The 24,809-nt window shown below is 36.6% G+C and overlaps 1 protein-coding gene across 1 annotated transcript in view; it reads right to left on the bottom strand.

Annotated features, from left to right (window-relative positions):
- Positions 1 to 24,809, bottom strand: part of LOC138175716 (semaphorin-3E-like) — a 347,967-nt gene that overhangs the window by 119,985 nt on the left and 203,173 nt on the right. Inside the window, exon 2 of the mRNA XM_069106214.1 lies at positions 18,286 to 18,446. Coding sequence (XP_068962315.1) covers positions 18,286 to 18,446 — 161 coding nt within the window. The remainder of the gene's footprint in view (positions 1 to 18,285; positions 18,447 to 24,809) is intronic.

The following is a 24,809-nucleotide window of genomic DNA, read 5'->3' as shown; positions in this document are numbered from 1 at the left end:
GTTCAGCTCAGTCTGAATATAGAATAGATCAGAAGTGCTCATTTCAATTAATGTTTAAGATAATTTTTAAAGGGAAAATAGATATAAAATGAAAGATAAGATCTCTGAAAGTTCAGCTCAGTCTGAATATAGATCAGGAGTCAGGGAGACATGAGTTCAAATCCTGACTCAGACAGTTACTAGCTATGTGACTCTGAGCAAGTTACTTAACCTTCATCTGCCTCAGTTGCCTAAATTGTAAATGGGAACAATAATCATCCCAACTCCTAGAGCTGTTCCTGGGAACAAGTGAGATAACATATGAACGGAGTTTAGAATAGTACCTAAACATAATAAGTGCTTAATAAAGGTTTGGGTTTATTTCTTGCTTTTCCTGGTGCCTTTACACAATTACCAACATTATTTTGCATTTATTTGTGTACATATCATGTGAACATATTATTTTCCTGATATCGGGGATTTCTTTTGTTTTTGTTATCAACAATGCCTAGTACATTGCCTGACACAAAGCTGGTTCTTAATAATTGCTTGATTGGAACAAAATGTGAACTAAAATAATTAAGTGTGGACTAAAAGACAGACAATCAAAATCCAACACTGTAATAACTATTGAAAGCCTTAAGGGCAACCGGGAGATACAGCGGACAGAGTGCTCGACCTATAGTCAGGAAGGTCTGAGTTCAAATCTAGTCTCATACTTAATAGTTACACAAGTCACTTAACTGTTGCCTGCCTCCATTTCCTATATGTCAAATAATATAATAAATGAGAATAGAAATAGCACCTACTTCCCAAAGTCATTGTGACAATTAAATGAGATAATATTTGTAAAACTCTTAGCACAGTGTCCAACACATAGAAGGTACTTAATACTTGCATTTCTCTCTCTCTCTCTCTCTCTCTCTCTCTCTCTCTCTCTCTCTCTCTCTCTCTCTCTCTCTCTCTCTCTCTCTCTCCCTCTTCCTTCCTTCTTTGTTTCCTTCATTCCTCCCACACATTTGGGGTATCTGGTAGATCTACCAAGGATTTAGGGTAAGACATGGACAAAAATGATGCAAGATGAATAGGTGCTACAATGAGCGCCAGCAGAGGGAGCACCCACACCAATGAAATGGTGCAGTCTTGGAACTATCAAAATAGTCGTATCCTTCAATTCTTTAAATACTGGGGTTCCATATCGAACACAGTGACCTAATAAAAGCAATATCCTAACTCCGTCTACCTGCAAGTTAGGCTCATTTTTCCTTAAAATCTATTGAAACCATCCTCAAAAGATGACAGTCTCATGGAATTAAGAGGAACAGGCTGCTGACATCACTTCCTGCTTCTCTGACTATAAAAACATCTATGAGGGGTCCTAGGAGCTCTCTCTGATGTTTGCAAGCCGTGATAGGCAGCTCAGGTAAGGTTCAGTTATAAAGGCTGCTTGTACTGTTACAGCAAAGTAAATATTCTTTCCTTACCTGTTGAATGACCTACAAATTCTCATTTTGTTCCATTATCAAACATTAACTCTCAGGAGATCAGCCTGAATCAGGTCAAGCCCCAAGCAATGTATTATTGGAATTGGCTCAGATGTCAGATTGGAAATTTATCCATGCCATGGATATAGTGATGGGCAAGAACCCTGGAGTAAGAAGCAGGACTAAATTGTAATCACTTAATTTTCTGGTGCTTCTATTTCCTAATCTGTCAAACACTAAGATTGACCTAGAAGAACTCTAAGGTCTTTTCAACAAGGGATTATTTGCCCTAAATTTTGCTTTTAGATAGATAGATAGATAGATAGATAGATAGATAGATAGATAGATAGATAGATAGATAGATAGATAGATAGATAGATAGATAGATAGATATAGATAGATATTTCATATATTGGCATTTATTACTTAAGCTGAAGAACAGGTTATGAGGGAATGGGGGGCAAGGGAGGAGCCAGGGAGGAGAGGCTCTCCTCTGTGTCTGCTCCAGACGGAGTTGATGCTGATTTCTGAGCCTTGGTCCAGGGCACACAAGGAAGCACACGCTAAGATGAGGTTCCAGGGGTACAGGTGGAGGCAAACAGCCGGGGTGGCCAGAGCTACACATCCAGCCAGAGGTGGGAGCTGGGACTCTCCTCTCCTTGGATCAGCAGCACCGCTTCCTTTTGGGAACTGAAACCTATCGATAAAGTCTCATCCCACATATTTCTTATAAAACATTCTTGTAGTTTCAGTCTTTGTGATAAAGAATTCTTTCATCGCCTCTCTGCCTTCTTGTACTTAGCTTCTAGTTTCTCTGCATATGCATCCAGCTTGTAAGTTGCCTGCTAGAGAGCGGCCACTTGCTCCTCAGTCAAAGTGATCTGATCCAGGTAAGGCTGAAGGGCGGCATACTTCTGGTTTAAGTCCTTTAGCTTTCTACTTATGTTTACTGCAATATCTTTCATTTCTAGATACTTCAAGCTAGTCAGTTTGTTCATATTTTCTAGAAGTTTGTAATCTTCACTAGTGGCTGTCGGCTCGCCCGTCAGGTACGTGGCCATTTTGGAGAACATGTCCTGGCACAGCCCCGTGAGGTCCGCCTCCGCGGGCTCCATAGCCTCCTAGGCCGTCTCCACCAGGGCATCCTCTAGGCCGGGAAGGGAGGAAGGAGAAAGGATGGGGAGGGTGAGGGGGAAGGGAAAGGGGAAAAGGAAGGGGGAAAGGGGAAGGGTGAGCAGTGGGAGAGGGAGAGGGGAGAAGGGGAGGAGGGGGCGGCCATTTCTATTAATATATTGAACCTGAACAGGCAATGAAGTCCTTGTTTTATTGAATTTATTTATTTCTCTATATTATTTTTGTTTTGGGTTTTTTTTTTAAGCAAATGGAGTTAAGTAACTTGCTCAAGGTTACACAGCCAGTAATTTCTAGGTGTGGTGCTAAGTATCTGAGCCCGGATTTGATCCCTGGTCATCCCTGGGCTGGGGCTGGTGCTCTTACTCGCTGAGCCACCTGGCCGTCCCCTATTCTTTCGGTTTTATTATACAATGGGTGATACACATACACACATATATGTATATATACATATACACATATCCAATTTCATGATTATAAAGCTATAGATACATATATATATATATATATATATATATACACACATACATACACTCTAGGAAACATGAGATTTGAATGATTTGGGAGGGGAGGAAGTAAATAATTGATTAGATTGGCTAACTACTGCTCAAAAACGGAAAAGCTCTAAACATACCAAGCTCAAGTCAGGTTGAAATAGAGCACAAATGTCAGCATTTAAAAGGACCCATGATTTTACTGGTAAGAATACCCTGTGCCACTGATTCAAATTATAAATCCACCATATATTAGTAAATGATCTTTTTGCATTACTGTGGACCAAAAGAAAAAAAATCATCACTTAGTGATCAACTCTTTGCCAGTAAGATTTTCTTTACTTAGACTGGTTCATGGATAATACCTGTTTCCCTCCTTCTAGACTCTTATTTAAAATAATTCTCCATATTTGTGACTCATATATAACACATTCTGCTCAGTCTAAATTTCCTGATGTTAGAATCTTTGCTCATTCCCTCATTCTTTTAATTGTCCAAATTTTTGGCTTTCCAGGCTGCCTCTTCGTGAAGCCAAAAGTAAATTCATGCAACTCTGAAAATATCAGCCAAGATGACTGAGGTTTTCATTTTTCAACTGATGTCATTTAAACAACTTTAGTGCATCTCGAACTTCAGCAAATCATTATTTCATAATGATTATTCCAGGCAGATGTTCAAAAATTAGATAAGCTATTTTCTTATGAAAACTAGTATGCCTTGGATCTTATTAGAACTGACAAACCTAAGATTTTTTTTTTTGGAGGGGTTAGGGCAGGGCAATTGGGGTTAAGTGACTTGCCCAAGGCCACACAGCTAGTAAGTGTTAAGTGTCTGAGGCCAGATTTGAACTGAGATCTTCCTGACTCCAGGGCCAGTGCTCTATTCACTGTGTGGCCTAGTCACTCCCAAACCTAAGATCTTAAGATTCCACATGCAGCTCTTAACTAAACCACCATCAATGGTTGCCCTTAAGAAAAATGCCAATCAACAAAACTTTATTGAGCACTTACTTCTATGTGTAAGGAGTATGCACATATTAAAGACAGCAAGGAACACACAGCAAAAAATTAGGTAGTTTGCTATCAAGGAAAGTGTTGATTTTAAAGTCATATGGGTTCAAATGACACTTTTTAGATACACAAGTGTAATGGGAATGTAGAATTTAAGATCCTCCCTGTCCCTAGGCTAAAGTGCACCTGGAGCCTGGGATGGGAGGCTTGTTTTTCAGTAGATACTTCTTGATTGGCCAGTGGGTCTAGAAGGTTGTTACATTCTCTGAGCCAGGAGAAGGCCATATAAACCCTGATTTGAGGCTTTGTTTTGGGGCTCACTTGGAGAAGTGTTCTGTGATTTGATCAGATGAAACTCTGGGAAGCCGTTATTGAGAGACCCCCAGCTTTGAAAAACCCAAATGTTGAAACCCAGATGTTGATTTGGTATGGATGTAATGGTTGGACAGTTTGGAAACTGTCTACTTGATCTGTTTCTCTGTCTTAATAATTCTGTCTGTATATTCTGAAGTTCGGGGTGCTGACCTTTTTCCCCTGAACTAGGTAAAGGATATATGTTTGACTGATTAAAGTAAGCTTGTTAACCCATTTTGAGTTGCTTTCCTTTATCAAAGCAGATCTAAGAACCTGTGGTGGCAGCCACCCTAAGGATGCTGGGATGCTTGCTGCTACAACAAGTCCCTCAAACTTTATAGAACTCAGTTCTCTCATCTGTAATGTGATGGTGTTAAGCTAACTGGAAGATTTCTAATGTTTATTCCAATTCTAAATCTTATGTTCCTATAATTCTATTATAAGCTCCAAATTTTTTTAAGCAAAATGAAGGTGTTGAACTAAATATCCCCTGAGCTATCCTCTAAATCTGAAATGATGTTCCTATGTGTTTATGCTTCTATATGCCCAATGTTCCTATCTTCTAGATAATAAGTATGCTTTGAGTTGAGAGAAGAGAAAGGATTACTTGTCTGTTATGTTCCAGAGAATATATGACAGAAAGGATTCCAGAGGGAGAGAGGAGAGAGAAATAATGATGTTATCAAAGGTATGAAGGTAAGAAAATCGTCCACAGAGATTCCTAGCTCTTCTGGAGTAACCAAAGGGATAAAAGACACAATGATTTTCAATATAAGCCTTGGGCTTTACTGTCAATGAAAAGGATATCAGGTTTGGCCGAGGGAATTTTTAAAATGTCGACAAGGCTAAAGATTGCACCCTTCATTTCATCACCAGTGTGAAAAAAGGCATTAAAAAAAGACCACAATGGAAACAGAGGGGTATATTTTGCAGCCAGAATGTGTACATGTTCTGCCAAGTTAGTAAGGAAGATGGTTTTCCTCATTTCTTTTGGCAGTCAGAATAAGCCTTTTTGGTTCTGCTCCACAGTTTAATAACAATAAAACCTCATGAAATGAAACTGTTTGTTCCACATAAAACATTGTTAAAATGTAACAAAAGGGTATGGTGGTACTTCGAAATTCTCTATTCAACAAAGGGAATAAAAAGTAAAAGGTCAAATATATCCTATTACATGATGATACTGTCTTTAATATTTCTGTAATCATGTTTGTACTGATTAACAAACCATGCCTTTCATAACCTATATCTGGGACTAATGAATAAAAGCAAAATTAAATATATATATATATATATATAGCCATTTTCTGGGCACCCCATTGGGTCTCATAATGAGAGCAGAATTAAGATTATTACAGCTTATTATTATAAGATGTTATTATGACACCCAACAGAAGTATAAGCAGGCAGGAACAAAATGACAACGATGAACAGATTTTATTTCCTAAATGAAAAGGATCATTTCAATAATTTTCCTCATAAAATGGCATATTTAATTTCAGCCAAGATTAATGCAATATATTTTAAGTGAGCCATTCCACCATATAATTCTATTCAAGTTATACCTCCTAATTTTACTATTTTAATTCTAATTCTTGGGCCATTGGGTTTATGTTTCTTTGCATGGATGGATGACACATATGTATCCAGTATTGTCTCCCACAATGTGTATTTTACTTGCCTGCCTTGTGGGCAAATATTGTTTAAAGGCAATAAAATGAACTTTGTTTGCAAAACATTAAAAGTCAGGTACTAATTAGTTGTAAATGATACCCTTTAACCTGCCACATGTTCGTTGTCTTGGTGTTTAGGCTTTTAAACTTATTTATAATGACTGTAGTCATGATGTTTCAAACTGGTCATGTGCCAGAATTACAGTCTTTTTGGCACTTTGGCAAGACTTATAGTTCAATGAGTAATTCTCCAGAGCATTTGTACTAGAACAACATTTTAACAACACAAACTACACAAAGTGTATTGGCCCAATGTATGACCTATATGAATAGTTACTGCTGTCATTAATGTAATTTGCCACCTGACATCTATATGCAAATTACATCCTTAATGCCTTCTCCCACATTCAGCATAAAATTAATCTCACCTCTATAATATGTAGGGTTGCATTACCTTTACAAGATCATTAAGCTGAATAATTAAGGGAAGTATAAAATAAAATTGTCGACAAAAGATTTCAACAATTACCATATATGCCCTGATCTGAGTGTGAACAGTATGACTTTATAGACATGATAGATGAGAAATAAGTTTTTTTTAATTTGGATTGCTTTTTTGGTATCAGAATTTTAGGGAAGAAATAGAGATTAAAATTTGGGGGAAAAAGAATAGAAAAATTATTATTAAAAATATACAAATAAGCTTTAACAAACATATGGGTTCTCTTTCCTCTTAATGCAAAAGGAAAACAAGAATTTTACAACCCTTGTCCAATGTAGATATTTGGAAGGATCAAAGACTTCATAGGGTTCGACCTTTATAGAACATTAAAAAGACTGTTCTATCATGCAGCACTTTATGAGATCTTGTGGGTGCCAAACAGGTCCATTTTACTGGTGGGGCACTTGAAGTACTCCCCATAAATCAATATGTATGGTTTCAGGCAAAACTTGTCTATAACTATCACTCTCACTAATATCTATTATCACTGTCTATCCTCCACTCCCCTTTATGGTAGAGGAAAGGGACCTCCTTAATAGTGAGCAAATGGTATGGGCACCTAATAATTCAAGTTATGTCACTGACAACTTGCTTAGCCCTAAATGAGGACCCAATGGTGACATGTCAATTCAATTCAACTTAACAAATGATCAGGCCCCTTACTAAGTATTGTGTAGTGCTTGTTGCTGGTGAAAGAAAAATTATTGACAAGCATACAACTAGCAATGTAAGAGAAGTCATACTCCTCAACGAAGGGAAGATCGAGCATTTAAGAGTGTATTTGACTGGAAAAGTAGTTAAGAGGGCAATGTCATTCTTGGCACCAAGGTTGTGCAAGAAGGTATGGCCAAGATATATGAATATACCTGAGGATTTGGGAAGCATGTTCCTGAAGCTCAGTGTCTGCCTTCTTATATCTTCTTAAATGAAGCAATCAAAATGGGATTCTAGATCTTGATCCAGAAGGGATCCAAGAGGTCATCTAACCCAGTGGACCTCAGGTTAAGAACTCCTGGTCTAAGCATTCCACTAGATTTGCAAGTGTGGAATCATTTTCTGAAGTACATTTCACCACATTAATCCAGTTAGTTTAGCTTTAAAATAGGTCTTTTCCCAAAGGTACAGTGGAATGTTGTTTGGATTCCTACCTGGAATATCATCTCTGATCTTTTATACCAATAAGTGTGAAGTAGAGGAAAGAAAAAAAGAAGGAAATGAATTGAAGATCACTATATAATTCCACCGAATTTTAAATGTATCAAAAACGAAACAAAGGTAAGGTCAACAAGTAGTTTTTCTTCTTTCTAGTACTCTACTCCTCCCTTTTTATTCCTCCTGGCAAGGAAAAAAACAAGAAGAGTCTGGAAAGGTAATACACAAAATATAATTTATCTAGGAAAGTATGTCCCCTCTTTATCTGAGGTTTTGCTTTCCTGTGGTTTCCTCTAATTCCAGGGAAATTAGGGAGGCAGGAAGGGGGTCAAGCACTCATGAATGGAGGAGGCTAACCCACAGTTCAAGGATACATGGGGGACTGGGGACTGACAGGAGGTACCCAAGAAGGGCAGGCACAGAACAGGAGGGAGAGCAAGGCAAAGGTCTCCTTTCTTCGTGCAGCTGGTCTCAAACCAAGCCTCAGATTCTGAGGTGGTAGCAGTCTTTCTCTGTATCCATCTTTCTGCTTTTACTTCAAGAGGTTTTCAGGCTTTTTTGTTGTTTTTTTGTAGGGGTGGGGCTGGGGAGGGAGACTGGGGAGTATGAGAGGGAGGGCAGGAGCTGAGAAAGAACATACAGTACTGTGCAGTAAAGTTAAAATGGCTTTTTTAATGCAAATTTCCTTTGGAATTTTTTATGTAAAGTCAAATTTGCGGAATATGAAGTTACATAAAATAAGAACTGACTGTCCTATCCTTACACAGGGTTCTATCCTATCCTTAGCTTCAGGCCTCCACTGGTTCTCTTGGAAAACATCCCCACAGATAGGGGAGGACTAACATAATAAGAACAGACTTATGCACAATATTTAAATTATATTTAAAAACCCAGAACATTTTCTAAAGGGATTATAAATCTCTACTTGATAATCTCTCCTTTAATTTACTCAAAACAAAAAGACAAATAAACTAGAATCTATCCTTTGTGCTTATTGCCACTTACTCCATACTTGAAAATCTTATAAATCAACTACAATTCTTTTCTCCTTTGCTCTATTCTGATGAAAAGGCTTCTCATCTCCTAATGAAAGTTAAAGTCTTGTGCACTTGATCTCCTCTAGTCCTTTCATTTATTCATTCATGTTTTTATATGCTATCTCTCTGTTTCTGTCTGACTCTCTCTGTCTCTATCTTCTCTCTCATTTTCCTTCTCCCTCTCTCCGTCCCTGTAAGCTTCTTTTCTGCTGGATTCAAAGATGCCCAGGTCCTCCTACTTCTTAAGCAAATCTCACTTGACCATGCTGTTTTCTCCCACCAATAACTTATCTTCCCTCTGATTCATAGTAAACTCCTCAGGAAAAACAAAAAAACTTGTATATCCTTATTGCCTTCAATTTGTCCCCTTTCCACTAACTTCTAGCTCCTTTGCTTTCCAGCTTCCCATTTTGTCACCCAACTGAAACTGATCTCAAATTTGGCAATGCTTCTTAACTATCTATCTTTTCCCAGAACTTCTCCTTCTTAACATCTCTAGCTTTTGCTCCCCTTCCTCCTGGATTCTTTCTTGTCACTTGGCTTCCACAATCCTCTTTCTATCTCTTTGTTATGTTCCCATTTGTATGATTTCTCTTCCCCAGCTTCATTTGCTAAATCATCACTACACTTCTGAAACCTAAAATATTTTCCTCCTTCTCCAGTTTTCTAGTGTGTGTGTGTGTGTGTGTGTGTGTATTTGTATATACACCACCCCTCCATATACACATATTACTGGTAGACTTGTTTTCTCTAATTAGCAAGTCACAGAAGCAACAGTGAATCTGGTATATCTTCAAATATTTTATATACACAAATTTATATTGGTATGAGAAAATATAGAAAGTAGATATGATATGATACAGATATTTGTACTTAAAATATTACAATAAAATGGTTCCTCTTCCCTAAAATGATTTTTGATTGAGAAAGGATCCTAGACTGCTTGACATTTGTGCATTAAAATGCAACCTTTTTCCAGTTGTCCAAAGATTAATTACAAACTGTCAGTGACCATATGAAAACAGACCCTAATTCAGTAACAAAAGAAAAGCAAAAGAAAACAGTTCTGAAGATTCACCTCACACCCTGAAAACTAAAATAAGAGTGGTACAGCTTAGGAGTTGTCACAAGTATTCTGGAAAACAACTTGAAATGCATCTAGAAAAGCATCTAACTTGTTTATAATTGGTGACGTTCTTCACTCATTTGCAAATAGATATTCTTCATATGGATAATTCTAGTGTTCTCTTTGAGGAGATGTCTTTAGAATGTGATGTAATAAAATGAAAATTAGATTCAGAATTTTAAAAATATTATGGGTTTAACTACAAATAAAGACTTTTTAACTGTGCAATTGGGCTAGTCTTTTAAGCTCTCAGAACCTCAGTTTCCTCATCTGTATTAATACTCATAGGCAGGTCAGTTGTCCAGTGGTTGCTGGGCCTGAAGTCACAAAGAATCCTCTTCTTGAGTTCAAACCCAACTTCAAACACTTATGAGTTCTGTGCTCCTGGGTAAGTTACCCCTGTTTGTCTCAGGTTCCTCATCTGTAAAATGAGCTGGAGAAGGAAATGGCAAATCATTCCAGAATCTTTGCCAAGAAAACCTCCAATGGGATCACAAAGAGTCAGACAAAACTAAAAATGACTGAACAGCAACAACAACAAATTAATACTTACAGTGCCTACTTCCCAGGTTGCTGTGAGGATCAAAGGGGTTTTGTAACTACAATCAATTATTATTAAGAAGTATGTCGGGGTAGCTAGGTGACACAGTGAATAGAGTACGGACCTGGAGTCAGGAGAACCTGGGTTCAAATCCAGACTCAGATACTTAACACTTACTGGCTGTGTGACCTCAAGCAAATCACTTAACCCCAATTACCCTGCCTTCCCTCTCCAAAAAAAGCAAAACAAAACAAGAAGTATGTCTCTTTAAAAAAAAAATGTTGCCATCAGTGCCATATGGTTAAGCTGAACCCCCCATATTATGGCTTCATTGAATTTTCAGATATACTGTGAACATTTTACAAATCTATTTTTATAAGCCACTCTCCAACACTAAAAAGGAATTCCCAGAGTGGATGAAATTTGAGTGGGGCTATCCTGTTTCCAAGAAATAAAATCTGGGTGCTATAACCAGGCACCTCCTGGAAAGTAGGTGTGACAGGAAGTTTTATAGTTAGGAACTATGGAAAAGAAGATGAATATTGGCTATTCCTTTTCCATCCTCAAAGATGGACCTGGTGTAGCCCTTAGTCTCACTCTAGAAATAGACTCTACTATAGAAGGAATCAAGATTAGTCTTGGTTCATAGAGAAAGTACATTATAGAGGCCTTTACAATTTTTTTTAACACATTCTATACAATAACTTTATGAGACAGATTCAAGTGTCATTGTCCCCATTTTACAGATGAGGAAACAGGCTAAGCAGATAATGCTCAACACGCCAAAGCTAGGAAACAGATGAGTTGGATTGGGAATTCATATCTTTTGATTCTATGTCTAGTGATAATTGTATTATATCATGTTGTAAATGTGTCTCTAACTCCAAATTTACCTATGGTTTAGACTGAGATGATATTATGTGCATCATTGAACAAAGTAGGTTTACTTTGTTTAGACACAGAAAGGACATAGAGCAAGGATTCAGAGGCACTAACTTCTTTGGATGTGCCTCCTGCCCTCCATCTGGAAAGGCATCTAGTATGGCCACTTCCATGTTCTCAGGATCCACTGAATGTGAGAGACCCTGAGTACACAAGGCTGGGATCATTTCTAGTCCCAGTCCTGGAATCTGCGTCACTGAGGCAGAGGCCAGTAAGGTCGTGTGGGAAGGGAGGTGGGAGACCCTGTGTCCAGAAAACACTGGTCCTAGACATACCACGTGTTCTTTTGTATTTATATTTCAGTTCTTTAGTGGATACTACTGATCTCCCAACACGGGTACTCTACTCAATCAAAACTTATTCATGTCTTCTCCTTCTATGTGATTCTTGACCACGTCCGTAAAATCTTCCACAGGGAAAGATCCTATCTTGTTGGAGGAATTTCTCCAGCTATTTCATTATATTATGAAAGCGAATGTTTTTTTTTATCTTTTTGCCTCTATAATTTGGGAGGGAACATTAAAATGTTATTATTCATAGAAAGAAATAAGAATAAAAACAAAAACAAAATCCACTATATCCATTGCCTTCCATAATAAAACTGAAGAAGACATGGGTATGAGGGAAAAGGGAAGCTGTATAAAAGCAGATGATAAAAACAATCTAGAAAAAAATAGCTATCAAAGATTTCAGGAAAATATTTAAATCAGGAGGCAGCTAGGTGGTGCAGTGAATAGAGCACTGTCCCTGGAACCAGGAGGACGTGAGTTCAAATCCGGCCTCAGACACTTGACACACTTACTAGCTGTGTGATCTTGGGCAAATCACTTAACCCCAATTGCCCTGACTTCCCCCGTCTCCCGCAAAAAAAGATTTCACTCAGGATCTGATATGTCACTGTGCTAATCTTATTCAACTCAATTCAATTTAAAAATCATTTACTAATTGCCTTCTATGTGTCAGGTATTGTACTAGGTCTTGAAAATACAAAGACAAGAACTGAACAGTCTCTGCCCTCAAAAACTTACATTCTTTTGGGGAGGGAACAACATACACACACACACACACACACACACATATACATATACATATAAAATTAAATAAAATTATAAATAAAGTCATTTCTTGGGTAAGCACTAAAAGCAATCGGGGAAATCAGGACAAATTTCCAGTAGGAGATAGCACAAGCCAAGCTCTGAAGAAAGGGAATATATTCTATGAGGTAGAAATAAATAGGGAATGAAATCCATGAATGGGTGAAGCTGTGAGAAGGCACAGAAGTAGGGACTGTATCCTCATGTAATCTGAGTACTTAAAACAACAACTATTTTTGAGAGTCAAAGTAGTGTAGTGTAGTGGGTAGGGAGCCAGTCTTAAAATTAGGAAGATCTGATTTCAGATCTTGCTTCTGACACATCCTAGGAGTTATTATTGTCATGAGCAAGGTACTTTATATCTTAGTGCCACAGGATATGTTTTATGGGTATTAATTAAAGGTCATTTGCCAGTCTTCATCAATGGAAGGGTTTTCGCAGTGGGCATTCCATAGCCTGATGACATTACAGGTTCAGCTACCATACACACACACACACACACACACACACACACACACACACATATATATATATATACAATCCTTTTTAGTAAGTGACCCTACTAGGTCACTTAATGGTCACTAATTTATGCAATTATTTTGAGAAAAAAAGTAAAACCCTCAATTCAATAAGCAGAGTCATATTCCATTCTTTAAATATATTGAAAACCAAGGATGGTGTTCTATTTAATTTTTGTTTTGTTTTAAGGATTAGTTGAAGGATATACATTTCTCACAACAGAGTAAAAGTCCATAATAGAAAACCTTTAAAACAATCACTAGGTGAGTTAGGCATACTTCATTTTTCAATCATATATACCCTTTGAAATCTAAATATATTTCAAAGCCATTCAAGTGATTTTGCAACTTTTCTCAAGAGTATTCTTACCATGCTCAATTTACTTACATTTTCTATAAATCACTCAATTCACTGTATAAACACTTATAACTAATTAATTTTATGCATGTACATAGATTAACTTCATGTTGTTCAGATTTAAAACCAAGACAAATTCTCCTAGTTATGAAACAGAAAGGAATTTGCTTAAAGAGTGTAAAGAAACCCCCACCTCCCCAGTTGGGAACCTGTTGACCTTTTAGAGAATCTGATCTTGCTCCATTAACTTAGTACAATTTAATAACCCTTTGTGGAAACTTTTCTGAAATTATGAAAGGTATAAAAACAATTATAATAAAAACATATGGAAAAATGTTTTCTACTCACAACAACTTTCAAATATTTTGATTGAAACTTGAAAGTTATGATTAATTATTAAAAGAAAGGGGTTTGAACAATGGCAGGTAAGGAATATGGTAAAGAGTGAAGGAAACCCAAGTGCTATATTGATACCCAAAACACTATTAAAAGACCTACAGGAGGGATTTTAGCACAATGGATATACATTCTCAGGAGGTTCCATGAGAGACTATAAATAAGGATCATACAAGATGAGGTACCAATGAGATGCTATTTGTACAAATTAAAAGAATATTTCTATTAATCACCAGGTCCATTTAAGTAATGAAGTTGAAGGACAATTACATGTATATTCTTCTGAAGCAATTATATCTATAGTTCAGAGAATTCTCACATTATACTCTGGGAACTTGGATAATTTTGCAAGAAAACTATTTACAGATGTCAAGTTTATTGTCATCTAAGTAAAGATAAAAATACAAACTCTCATGAGCTTCCTAATTTACACAAGGAAGAAAAGGACTCAACTAGAAATCACTGGTTGTATTGCTGGAAATGAGTCCAGTTATCAAGAAGTAGAACATTTGATACATGTCAAAATTTTCTTTTTAAGCAAACAAATTAAATTCTCTCAACATCATACAATGCTTTTCAATTCCATTCAGCACCCAATATATGTAAGACTCTATGATATATATGGGAGATGCAATGGTTTAAAAATGGCACAATCCATGCCCCAAAAGAGTCTACATTCTAGTTGTGGGGGGAAGTGAGGGGTTTTGACAGGAGGTAATGTGTTTCCCTGATTAGAGGTCTTTATGGAAATCCTTGATGACTATCAAGGATGTTGCAGAGAGAATTCATGGTTAGGTTGAACTAGATGGCTTCTGATGTTTCTTCTAATTCAGAGATGCAATGATTCTAGAGGAATTATTATATCAGTAACATAAATTATAATAGTTGGAAAGGGGTGCCAGTGTGGAGTTACCAAGAGTTCTATTTTAAACATGTTTATTAGTTTGTAGTAGCAATAAACATTCAAACTGGGATATATAGAAGATGATTTAAAAATATGTGATAGGACAGAGGTAAGAGTTCAGGCTGGAAATGTTGATATGGGATTACTATAGAAGGGAATGGCTGAAACCATAATAGTGGATAAATTCACCAAAGGTCTCAGAGTAAAAAGTGACAAGCAGAGGAATGAAGGAGAGTTCTTGGAAAGATTCACAATTGAGGGTAGAGTAAGAAGATTTCTGAAAAAATAAATCACAGAGAAAGGAGGCAATCTGAAAAGAGCAGAAGAGGGAGAGGGAAGAAGGAAAGTGGAGGGGGGAAGGGTTGGGGGAGAAAGGTAGAGAGAAAAGGAGAGGGAGAGAGAAAGGGAATGGAGAGAGAGAGAGAGAGAGAGAGAGAGAGAGAGAGAGAGAGAGAGAGAAGTAATTTCAAGGATAGCAGGTCAACAGTATTCAATACCTCAGAGAGATCAATTGAAAAAGCAATTGAATTAGGTTAGAAGAAATTTATAAATATCTTTAAGAAAGCAGTTTCATTTGAGAAAGTGGAGGTAGAAACATGATTGCAGAGACTAAAAAGGGAATGGATAGGGAGAGATGCAAGCCGTACATATCCATAGAACACTCAAGCTACTTGATGGGGAAAAGAACAGTCTGTATTTTAACTTATAATGAGTAGCAAGTTTCTAAGAGTGGGAATTTTTTTTCCTTTAACAATAGAAGAGATCTGAGCATGTTTGAGGGAAGAAGTCAATTCATGAAATTAAAAAAAAAAGTGTTGACTATACAAGAGGCATTTTGCTAGGTGCTAGGACAAAAATATAAAAATAAAGCAGTTCCACTTCAAAATTCAAGGAGTTTACATTTTAATAGGAAGATACAATATGCATAAAGGAGTAAGTTCAAGAAAATGGTTTTGGTCCAATGAGTTGCTGGGATTGTAAATGGAGACATAGGTCTACTGTTTGTAATACTTTTTTTTTTTAATTCCCCCAATGGTATCATTAAAATGATTATTCTTCTTAGAGCAAGAGGTAAAAGTAGTTGGGGAAAGGAGATAGGAGTAGGAAAGATATTAACGTGGACACTTTGGATAGACCCTAGTTTCATGAAAAATGACTGAACAGGATATTACATGTGGTCTGCAGCCAAATAGATAGGACAAGTTACATGAATTTTAACCCATTCCAGAATCAGGATAGCTACTGAGGGAGAGAGAATGGAGATGCTAAAAAAAAAGGAAGCAGACAATTATAGATGATGATGCAACATATAACTAAAAAAAATTTCAGTCTCAATTTATCTACATATTGTATAGGAAAGTGTTTCTGTGGCATAAGTTTTCAAGATTTTCAGCTCACTTTTACACTCTGTAAGTGTAGATATAATCTATTAGTTATGGTACATGATTGTGATTGAATACTACTATGCTATAAGAAATGATCAGCTCAATGTTCTTAGAAAAACAGGGAGAGATTTACATGAAATGAAGAGCAAAATGGGCAAAATCAAAAGAATAATGTATACAGTAACAGCAATATTGTTTTAAGAACAACTTTGAGCAAATAAATCATTTTTGATTCTTATAAATACCCAAATTAACTCCAAAGGACATATAAAAGGAAGACACTATCTGCCCCTGGAGAAAGAACTGATGAATAGAAGTATATGTAGAATTATTTTACACACACACACACACACACACACACACACACACACACACACACACACACAGAGATTTGTGTCTAATAGTCGTCATCTCTAGGACAGGGTGGGGGGAAGGGAAGAAAAAAGGGAAAAAATAAATTTACATAATAACTTTATTATATATTTAAAAGGAATAGCAAGTTGCATATAATAGATTTGTAGTTTTAAGTACAATCATTTTTAATATGTTATATTATGTGAATGCTTATTTTAGTTCATAAATTAAAGTTTAAATAAATGATTTTTTTAAATTACATTTTCCTTATTGTCAACAAACTTTCTCATAAAATTGCTGTATTTTGTTATGTCAGTTCCCTGAGTCCTTTACCAATTTTAATTTTAGGATTCAAATCTTCCAAGTTCATACAAAGTCTAAGTAATGTAAGTCAAGCATTGCTAGAAGATTAATGCTGAAGTCACATGTCCACATTTCTTAAGATGTCATTAAACCAGATATTTACACTGAAAAAATCCAGGGAGGCTGATAGTAATTCAAGATGTTGTACACATAGGTCTCAGGACAGAGGGTGTGGTTATAAGGAAGGATGTCATACAAAGAAAATGCCAAGTGCAGGAGTTAGAAGCCTGCTGGGGATACAGATGGGAGGAGGATTTGCTGAAAATGCATTTGAGATGTTTTCCAACATCATCTTAAATGTTGATTATTGTTGGTTAACAGCTTATTTCATAAAATAATTATTTACTAAATAGTACAAAGATGTCAAAAGAATAAGCAAGCATGAATATAGTGCTTTAAGGTTTACAAAGTGCTTCAGAAATATCTCATTTGGATCATAAAAAGGGAAAAGGACTGATAAGTAAAAACATATTTATAGCAGCTATTTTTTTTTGAAGGGGGGAAGGCAAGGCGATTGGAGGTAAGTGACTTGCCCAAGTATGTGAGGTGTCTGAGACTGAATTTGAACTCAGGTCCTCCTGACTCCAGGGCTCTATTCACTGCACCACCTAGCTGCCCCTATAGTAGCTCTTCTCATGTTGGTCAAGAACTGAAAATTGAGGGGATGGCCATCAATAGGGGAAAGGCTGAACGTGTTGTGGTATATGAATATAATGGAATACTATTGCGCTATAAGAAATGTTGAACTGGTAGATTTCAGAAAAACACGGAAAGACATAAATGAACTGATGCTGAGTGAAGTGAGAGGAACCAGGAGAACATTGTACCCAGTAACAATAACACTGTGCCATGATCAACTATGAATGACTTAGCTCTTCTCAGAAATACAATGATCCAAGACAATCCTAATAGGCAAATGACAGAAAATGCTATCTATATGCACAGAAAGAACTATGGAGTCTGAATGCAGATTGAAATATACTGTTTTCATTGTTTTTTTTTTCTTTTTCTTTCTCATGGTTTTTCATTTTTGTTCTTTTTTTTCTTTCACAACATGACTAATGTGGAAATGTGTTTAATATGAGTGAACCTATATCAAAATGCTTGCTGTCTTAGGGAAGGGGAAGGGAGAAAAATTTGGACCTCACAATCTTATAAAAATGAAAGTGGAAAGCTATCTCTATATGTAATTGGAAGAAATAAAATGCTATTTATCTATTAAAAAACAAACATCTCATTTGATCCTTATAACAACACTGGAAGGCAGGTGTTATTATTCTTATTTTACAGAAGAGGAAACTGAGGCAAACAGGTTAAATGACTTGCTCAGGGTCACATAGCTAGTAAGTGTCTGAGGCTAGATGCGAACTCAGCTCTTCCTGGTTCCAATTCCAGCATTCTATACCCTGTAACATCTAGCTACCTGGATAGAATACAAAATAAACTCATGCATTTTTTTTCTAAAAATAGAGCTTGATATTGCCATACCTCTCTATAGCCTTCACTGACTCCATCCAGGTTGAGGGAATACATCAGATCCCTGCCTCCCACAAACAGTCGTTCTTGATACTCATCCAGCAACATCACATGGAGGTCGAGAAATCCAAAGGGACTATGAAAGATTGATGTCCTATTTAAATCCCAGAGCTCTGAAACACAACCAGGATATTTATGATAAATATAAAAGAAAAAAAGCAGGTCCCATATTTATTCATTTATTTTAAGAGTTTTGTTTCTGACATTCAAAGAACTTGATAAGTAAAAGTTTCTTTTGATAAAGAGATATAGATATAGATGAGATATAGATATAGGTACAGATATCTATACTTTAGGTTAAAAATTTAAAAAAATCTACCTATCTATCAACATATATATATATATATATATATATAATTTATTTATTTAAATACACAGCATACCTGGGAATACTTTTCGAATGTGTACAAAAAAAAAAAGAGAAGAGAACAAAACTTGTTCATTTAGATTTCAAGGTAACAAAAATGGTCTTTGTTTACAACCAGAGAAAGGTGGGGGAATCCTGTGTTATAATCCTTACTGTAAAATTGAAAAGGAATCAATGGAAAAATCATTTGGTAGTTTCTCTACTTGCCAGCCAAAACTCCAACTCCTGGCAGACCTCTCCAAAGAGGTGCCCATTTAACTCCAGATGAAAAACAATTCTGAAAAGGCCTGTAAATTGTTGTTCTGAAAGCCAAATTTATATTCATATTTCTCTAAGTCTGGAAACCATCAGAATTGCTAATACAATGAGGTAAAGTTCAGTATGTTAATCACTAGTGAAAAAGAAGGGGAGGGGTATCTATTTTCTACCCCCTTGGTGATTGTGTTCAACTCTGGTTAGTGTTAGTGGATTGGGTACCTGGAACTGTGCCTACAAAATAGTTCTGAATATACATATACACACATACATATATGTGTATACATACATGTATGTGCATGTGTGTGTAAATATGTAGTTATGTATATGTGTGTGTGCAATGTATGGCACATATTAACATAGTGACTCCAAACATCTGGGTTGGCCATTTTTGAAATGCTATCAAAAAGCAATTCGTTTCTAAAGCCAAACCCTTTGTTGTTTTTGCCACAGCTACCTTTTAAAAAAAAGTTTCTTGTTTCTATTATACTACCTCAGCATTTAAATAGGGTGAGGAATGAGGCCTAAGAGCTTATGTAGGTTTTGAGAGAAGTTAGAAAAGATTTTTTTTTTTCCCCAGCCCCAGGACAAAGAAACCTCAGCATGTTAGTGATTTTTCCAAGCTGTCAAATAGGAGGGTGGTGATTACTTAAGCTGACAAAACAGCATAAGTCACATTTACTGGACATTTTGCCTGACGTTAATCAAATTTATAGCTTATAGGGATCTTAGAGGTCATCTTGACCAATCTTCTTATTTTACACAAAAGGAAACTGAGGTTCAGGGACATTTAGTTAATTGCCCATGGTCACACAGATATTAAGTGGAAGAACCAGGATTTAAACATAGGTCTGCCGACTCCAAATTGAACACTTTTTTATTATATGGCATATTCCTTATGGAATGTTAACTGGAATAATAAAATTCAGATCAAATAGACAATTCAAATATTTGCTCTTAGCATGATAGAAAATATCCTCTTCTGTAGTGTCAGGTCACAGCCAAGACTGTGAAAGTGGATACTCTGAGAGGCATAGAATCAGAAATATCTGCCTAAATTTAAATTCTGTTCACTGACTTGCTCACATGAACCTGGCTACGTCACTAACCCCTCTTGGCCCTGCTTTCCTTACTTGTAAAACAGGTATAATAAAAGAACCTCCTTCCCCCATATTGTTACGAAGATCAAATGAGATAACTGATGTACAGCATTCTGCAAAATTTAAAGTGCTATATAAGTACTAGCTATAACAACTGTTATTAAAAGGGAAAGCTGTTTTTCTACTTTCTCAGTTTATCCCTTCTCTATGCTTAAGATTTCTCTGGCATTTTTCCCTTTTCAATTAATTTGTTCTCTTTTTCCTTCTCATTTCCTTCTTTCTTTGCACTGTGTATTCTCTGAAAATTAGCAAAAGCAAACATAGTGAAACAAAAGAAATCTAAGACACACGAAAACCTAATCAAGTAAGAAAATAAAATAAAATTGAGGCACTGATGAGAAGGAAATGGAGGCCCTGAAACTAAAGAATAAAGAGTAGATTACCAGATTATTTCTCTTGATTTTTTTTTTCTCTCTCTTGCTTTGTTGGTTACTTCAGATTCAGGAACAACAGTCAATGATCAGTAAACATTTATTAAGCAGTTACTATGTGCCCAGCATTCTACTAAACTCTAGAGATACAAATAAGAGGAAGAAAGACAGCTCCTGCCCTCCTGTGGTTTACAATCTAAAGGGGAAAGACTGTGCAGTCAAAACCAAGCCGAGTGGGAAATGAAGAGCTGGCTGGAATTCTGAGTCCTCTACAGAGAAGCTTTGAGAGGAGTTTTTGTTCAGCCCTACCTTAAAAGGGAGAGGCAATTGAAAGTATAGAGCAGATACTGAACTACCAATGCTGAAGCAATCTCCATTACAATGAGTCTACTGGAGAGGAGTTTATTTGTGGGGGAAACACGAAGGTCAAGGAGTCAAACAGAAGCAGAGCAGCTGGCTGGAAGCACCAAGAGCAAATACAAGTTAGAGCATTGTCCTGGAGTCACAAAGACCTGAGTTCAAATCCCACCTAGATTCTTACTAACCATATGACCCTGGGCAAATCACTGACTTGCTCAGTTTCCTCATCAGTAAAATAGGGATAACAACACCTGCCTCAAAGTATTGTAGTAAGGACCAAATAAGATAACATTTGTAAAGTGCTTTGTGAAACTTAAAGATCTATCTAAGGGCCAGATAGGACTACCCTCAGCGCTTTAGATATTAATTCATATCATCCTCACAAAAATTAAACTTGGCAGGTGGATGTTTTCCTAATCATCATTTTAAAGATGAAGAAACTGACACTGAGAAGAGTCTAAGTGATTTGTCTAGGATTTCACTGGTAAGAAGTCTAAGAAAGAATTAGAAGTCAGATTTTTCAGCCAACAAAGCTAGCATTCTGTCCACCATATCACCAGGCTTTTTCACAAAAATGTAAATCTTCAACCTAATCCTAATGCTACTTTGTGGATATAGTTATCCTTTTTCCATGACTTCCCCAACCTTCTGACTGATGTCTGAAACTGCACTGCCATAAGGCTTCAATCAGTCTCACAATGCATGTAAATCTAACACTAAATTATGGTCAATCATTTCATATATTAATATAAATGAAGGTTTGAAAATAAGTTTTTATGAGGAGAGGAAAGGCAAGAAAGTATTGGAATAAGTAAAAGCTAATGACCATGGAAAGAACAAGACTGAGAATGAGGAAATCCAGTTTTTAGTCATAGTTTTGCTATTTATTAGCTGTGTGAACTTAAGGAAATCACTGAACTTCTCTGGGCATCTGTGAAGGAAAGGCAACTTTTATTTATTAATTTACTAAATGCTTTATCTATCTCTCTCTTTATCTACTTATTCATTCATTAGTTTATTTTTATTTATTTATTTTTTTTGCTTTTTTGGAGGGGGAAGGCAGGGCGATTGGGGTTAAGTGACTTGCCCAAGGTCACACGGGTACTTTTTGTGTTAAGTGTCTGAGGCTACATTTGAACTCAGGTCCCCCTGACTCCAGGGCTGGTGTTCTATTCACTGTGCCATCTAGATGCCCCTAGTTTATTAATTTATTTATCTATTTGCTGGTTTACTAATTTATTTGTGGAGAAAGAATATCAATAATTGAAGGCAATTATAAAGGTAATAAAGATGTAAACAATGGACTTTAAGCTGAGTCTTGAAGTAAGCTAAGAAGAAGACGGATACCATTCCATTAAGGGAGATGGCAGAGGTCAGCAGTATAATGTTATACACAAAAAATAGTCCTAGAAATATAGGTTGAAAGCAAGATTGTAAAGGGCTTTAGAGGCCAAATAAAGAAGCAATGATGTAGTGGAAAAAATGAACAACCTCAAGTCAGAAGACATTGGTTCAGATCCCAGTTCTTATCATTTTGGGCAAGTTGTTTTACCTATCTAGGTATCTGCTCCCATATTTGTAAAATAAAATGACCTTTGAGATTCTTTATAATTATAATTCTATGATCCCCTTTTTTTAAACTGTAGAGCTGGTAGGGAACAAGCAGCCAAGTAACATGGTTAGAACTATGCTTTAGGAATATCAATATAGCAGCTTTGTGGGGAATGATTTCCAAAGTCTCTTGCCACTGCAGTGTTCTATGATCTTATCAATAAGAGCTTGAGAGGAAAACAAAAGAAAGAAAAAAAAAAAAAGATGTGCTTCACAATTTTGCCTAGTGCTGACCCAGAAATTTGCGTGTCAAAAAATGAAATTATAAGCTTCCAATAACACAATTTAGATAACTTTCCTTAATCCACTGTCTCACGCATGCGCGTGCACACATTCACACATGCACCCCCGTCTCTTCTCATCTCTCTATAGACTTGTCTATAAACATCTATGATTTGATTGAAGTGTCAGCACCCCCTGTTCCATCCCTGTTGTGAGGTTATGATATTGATAAGAATAGGCATTAGGCCAAATTGAGATGCAAGCTTTTTAAATGTTTGACACTCCTAAGAGAAGACAGCTGGTTTCTCATATCTGCTTCTATATACTTTAGATGAATTATATAAAGAAAATCCAGTCTCACACAGACATGTAGTAGGAATAGGGGGTATTTTGATAGGGAAATAGCATCTTAATGTTATCATGAAAATATTTTTTGCCGCACAGACCTTCCCTCCCCCCCCAAAGGATCCTTGGGGCCTCCCAGGTTTCTATGCACTACATTTTGATCACCCTTGGACTACTGAAAAGTGACTTGCACAAGGTCACACAATGTGTCAGAGATAGAACCTGAATTCAGATCTTCAGCTGGGAGGCAGCTCTCTATCTCCTACACTATACTGTCTCACCAATATAGATAAACAGCTCTGTGCTGGCAGCTCTATTGTAGGCCAGGCCATCCCAATAGATGTTTGTGGGAATGAATCACTCAAATTCTTTGAGCTAAAATTTCCTCATATATAAAACAAATGAGAAAAATTAAATGATCTCTAAGGTGCTTTATAACTCTAAAACTTGTTCTATGATTTTCTTATTTTTAATTTTTTTAATTTTTTTTTAAAGCAATTGGGGTTAAGTAACTTGCTCAAGGTTACATGGCCAGGTGTTTCTGGGTGGGTGCTAAGTGTCTGAGCTGGGATTCGATCCCCCAGGTCATCCCGACACTGGGGCCGGTGCTCTTACTTGCTGTGCTACCTAGCCACCCCATGTTCTACAATTTTCTTATAATTTAGACATATAGGATATTGTATATTATAAATTCTAGGGAACATCCTTTAGACCCAACTGGAACACAGAATACATATATACATATATGTATGTTTTAGGAAAAGTATTAATCTATTAAAATTTGAAAATTCACCAAGATTTTGGGGACACCCATTTTAAGTGTCAAACACAGCTGACTTAAGCCAACCTTGTCCCCATTCCCAGGCCCATGAATTGCCTGAGACTGACCAGACATTATCACTTCTCAGACAATTTTGTAAGTATCCTAAACTCTCTCCTCCCTAATCTCAAACTTTTTCTATGGATTTTCAGCAGTTATGCAAAACAACTTATCTCCTGAAACCATAGAATGTCCCAATCCCCTACCCTCTACTGTTAATCTCTCTCTGATCAAATACTTTATATGAACTGCATGTCCAGTCCCCAATTTTGGTTCCCCAGCACTTGGTGCTACATGAAACACCAGTTGCACTCTTTGCCCTGCCATGACTAAAGATCGTAATTTTTGCTATGTTGGCTGCCTTCTCATTAAGTTTATGGGTATAGTGCAGGGGTGAGGAATCTGCAACCTCAAGGCCACATATGGGCCTCTAGGTCCTCAAGTGTGGCCCTTTGGTGAAAGGGCCACACTTGAGGACCTAGAGAACTACATGTGGCCTCGAGGCCACAGGTTCCCAACCCCTATGGCTATATATCAGAGAGAAATGCAGGGTAGGAATGAGAGCTAAATGACAACACTACGAGACAGGAGATGGCATGATTTGGTTATGAAGAAGTTACAGGTGTGAGAACTTGTTTCACCAAAGAAGATCACAAACAGTCTGTGACTTAGTAGGTTAGTTCTAGCATTCCCTAAAGGACATAGAAATTAAATAACTTTCCCAGGGTCACACAACTAATAAGTATCAGAAGCATAATTTGAAAACAGGATTTAAGAGTTGAACTAATTAGATTATCCATAAGATCACTTATAGTTCTAAATTACATGAACATGTAATTTCTGTTCCAACTAAAATTAAAATTATTTTAATGCTATTTCTGCTATTAAAAATGCATTTTTCTCCCGTCATAGCTATTTAAACACATAAATACATTCATATATACATGCACAACGATCACTATGTA

Source organism: Petaurus breviceps, unplaced genomic scaffold (genome assembly GCF_028583685.1).
Source record: "Petaurus breviceps papuanus isolate PSGF00001 unplaced genomic scaffold, PetGlider_PUasm1.0 79, whole genome shotgun sequence".
Classification (NCBI taxonomy): domain Eukaryota; kingdom Metazoa; phylum Chordata; class Mammalia; order Diprotodontia; family Petauridae; genus Petaurus; species Petaurus breviceps.
This window is presented reverse-complemented; position numbering and strand designations above follow the sequence as displayed.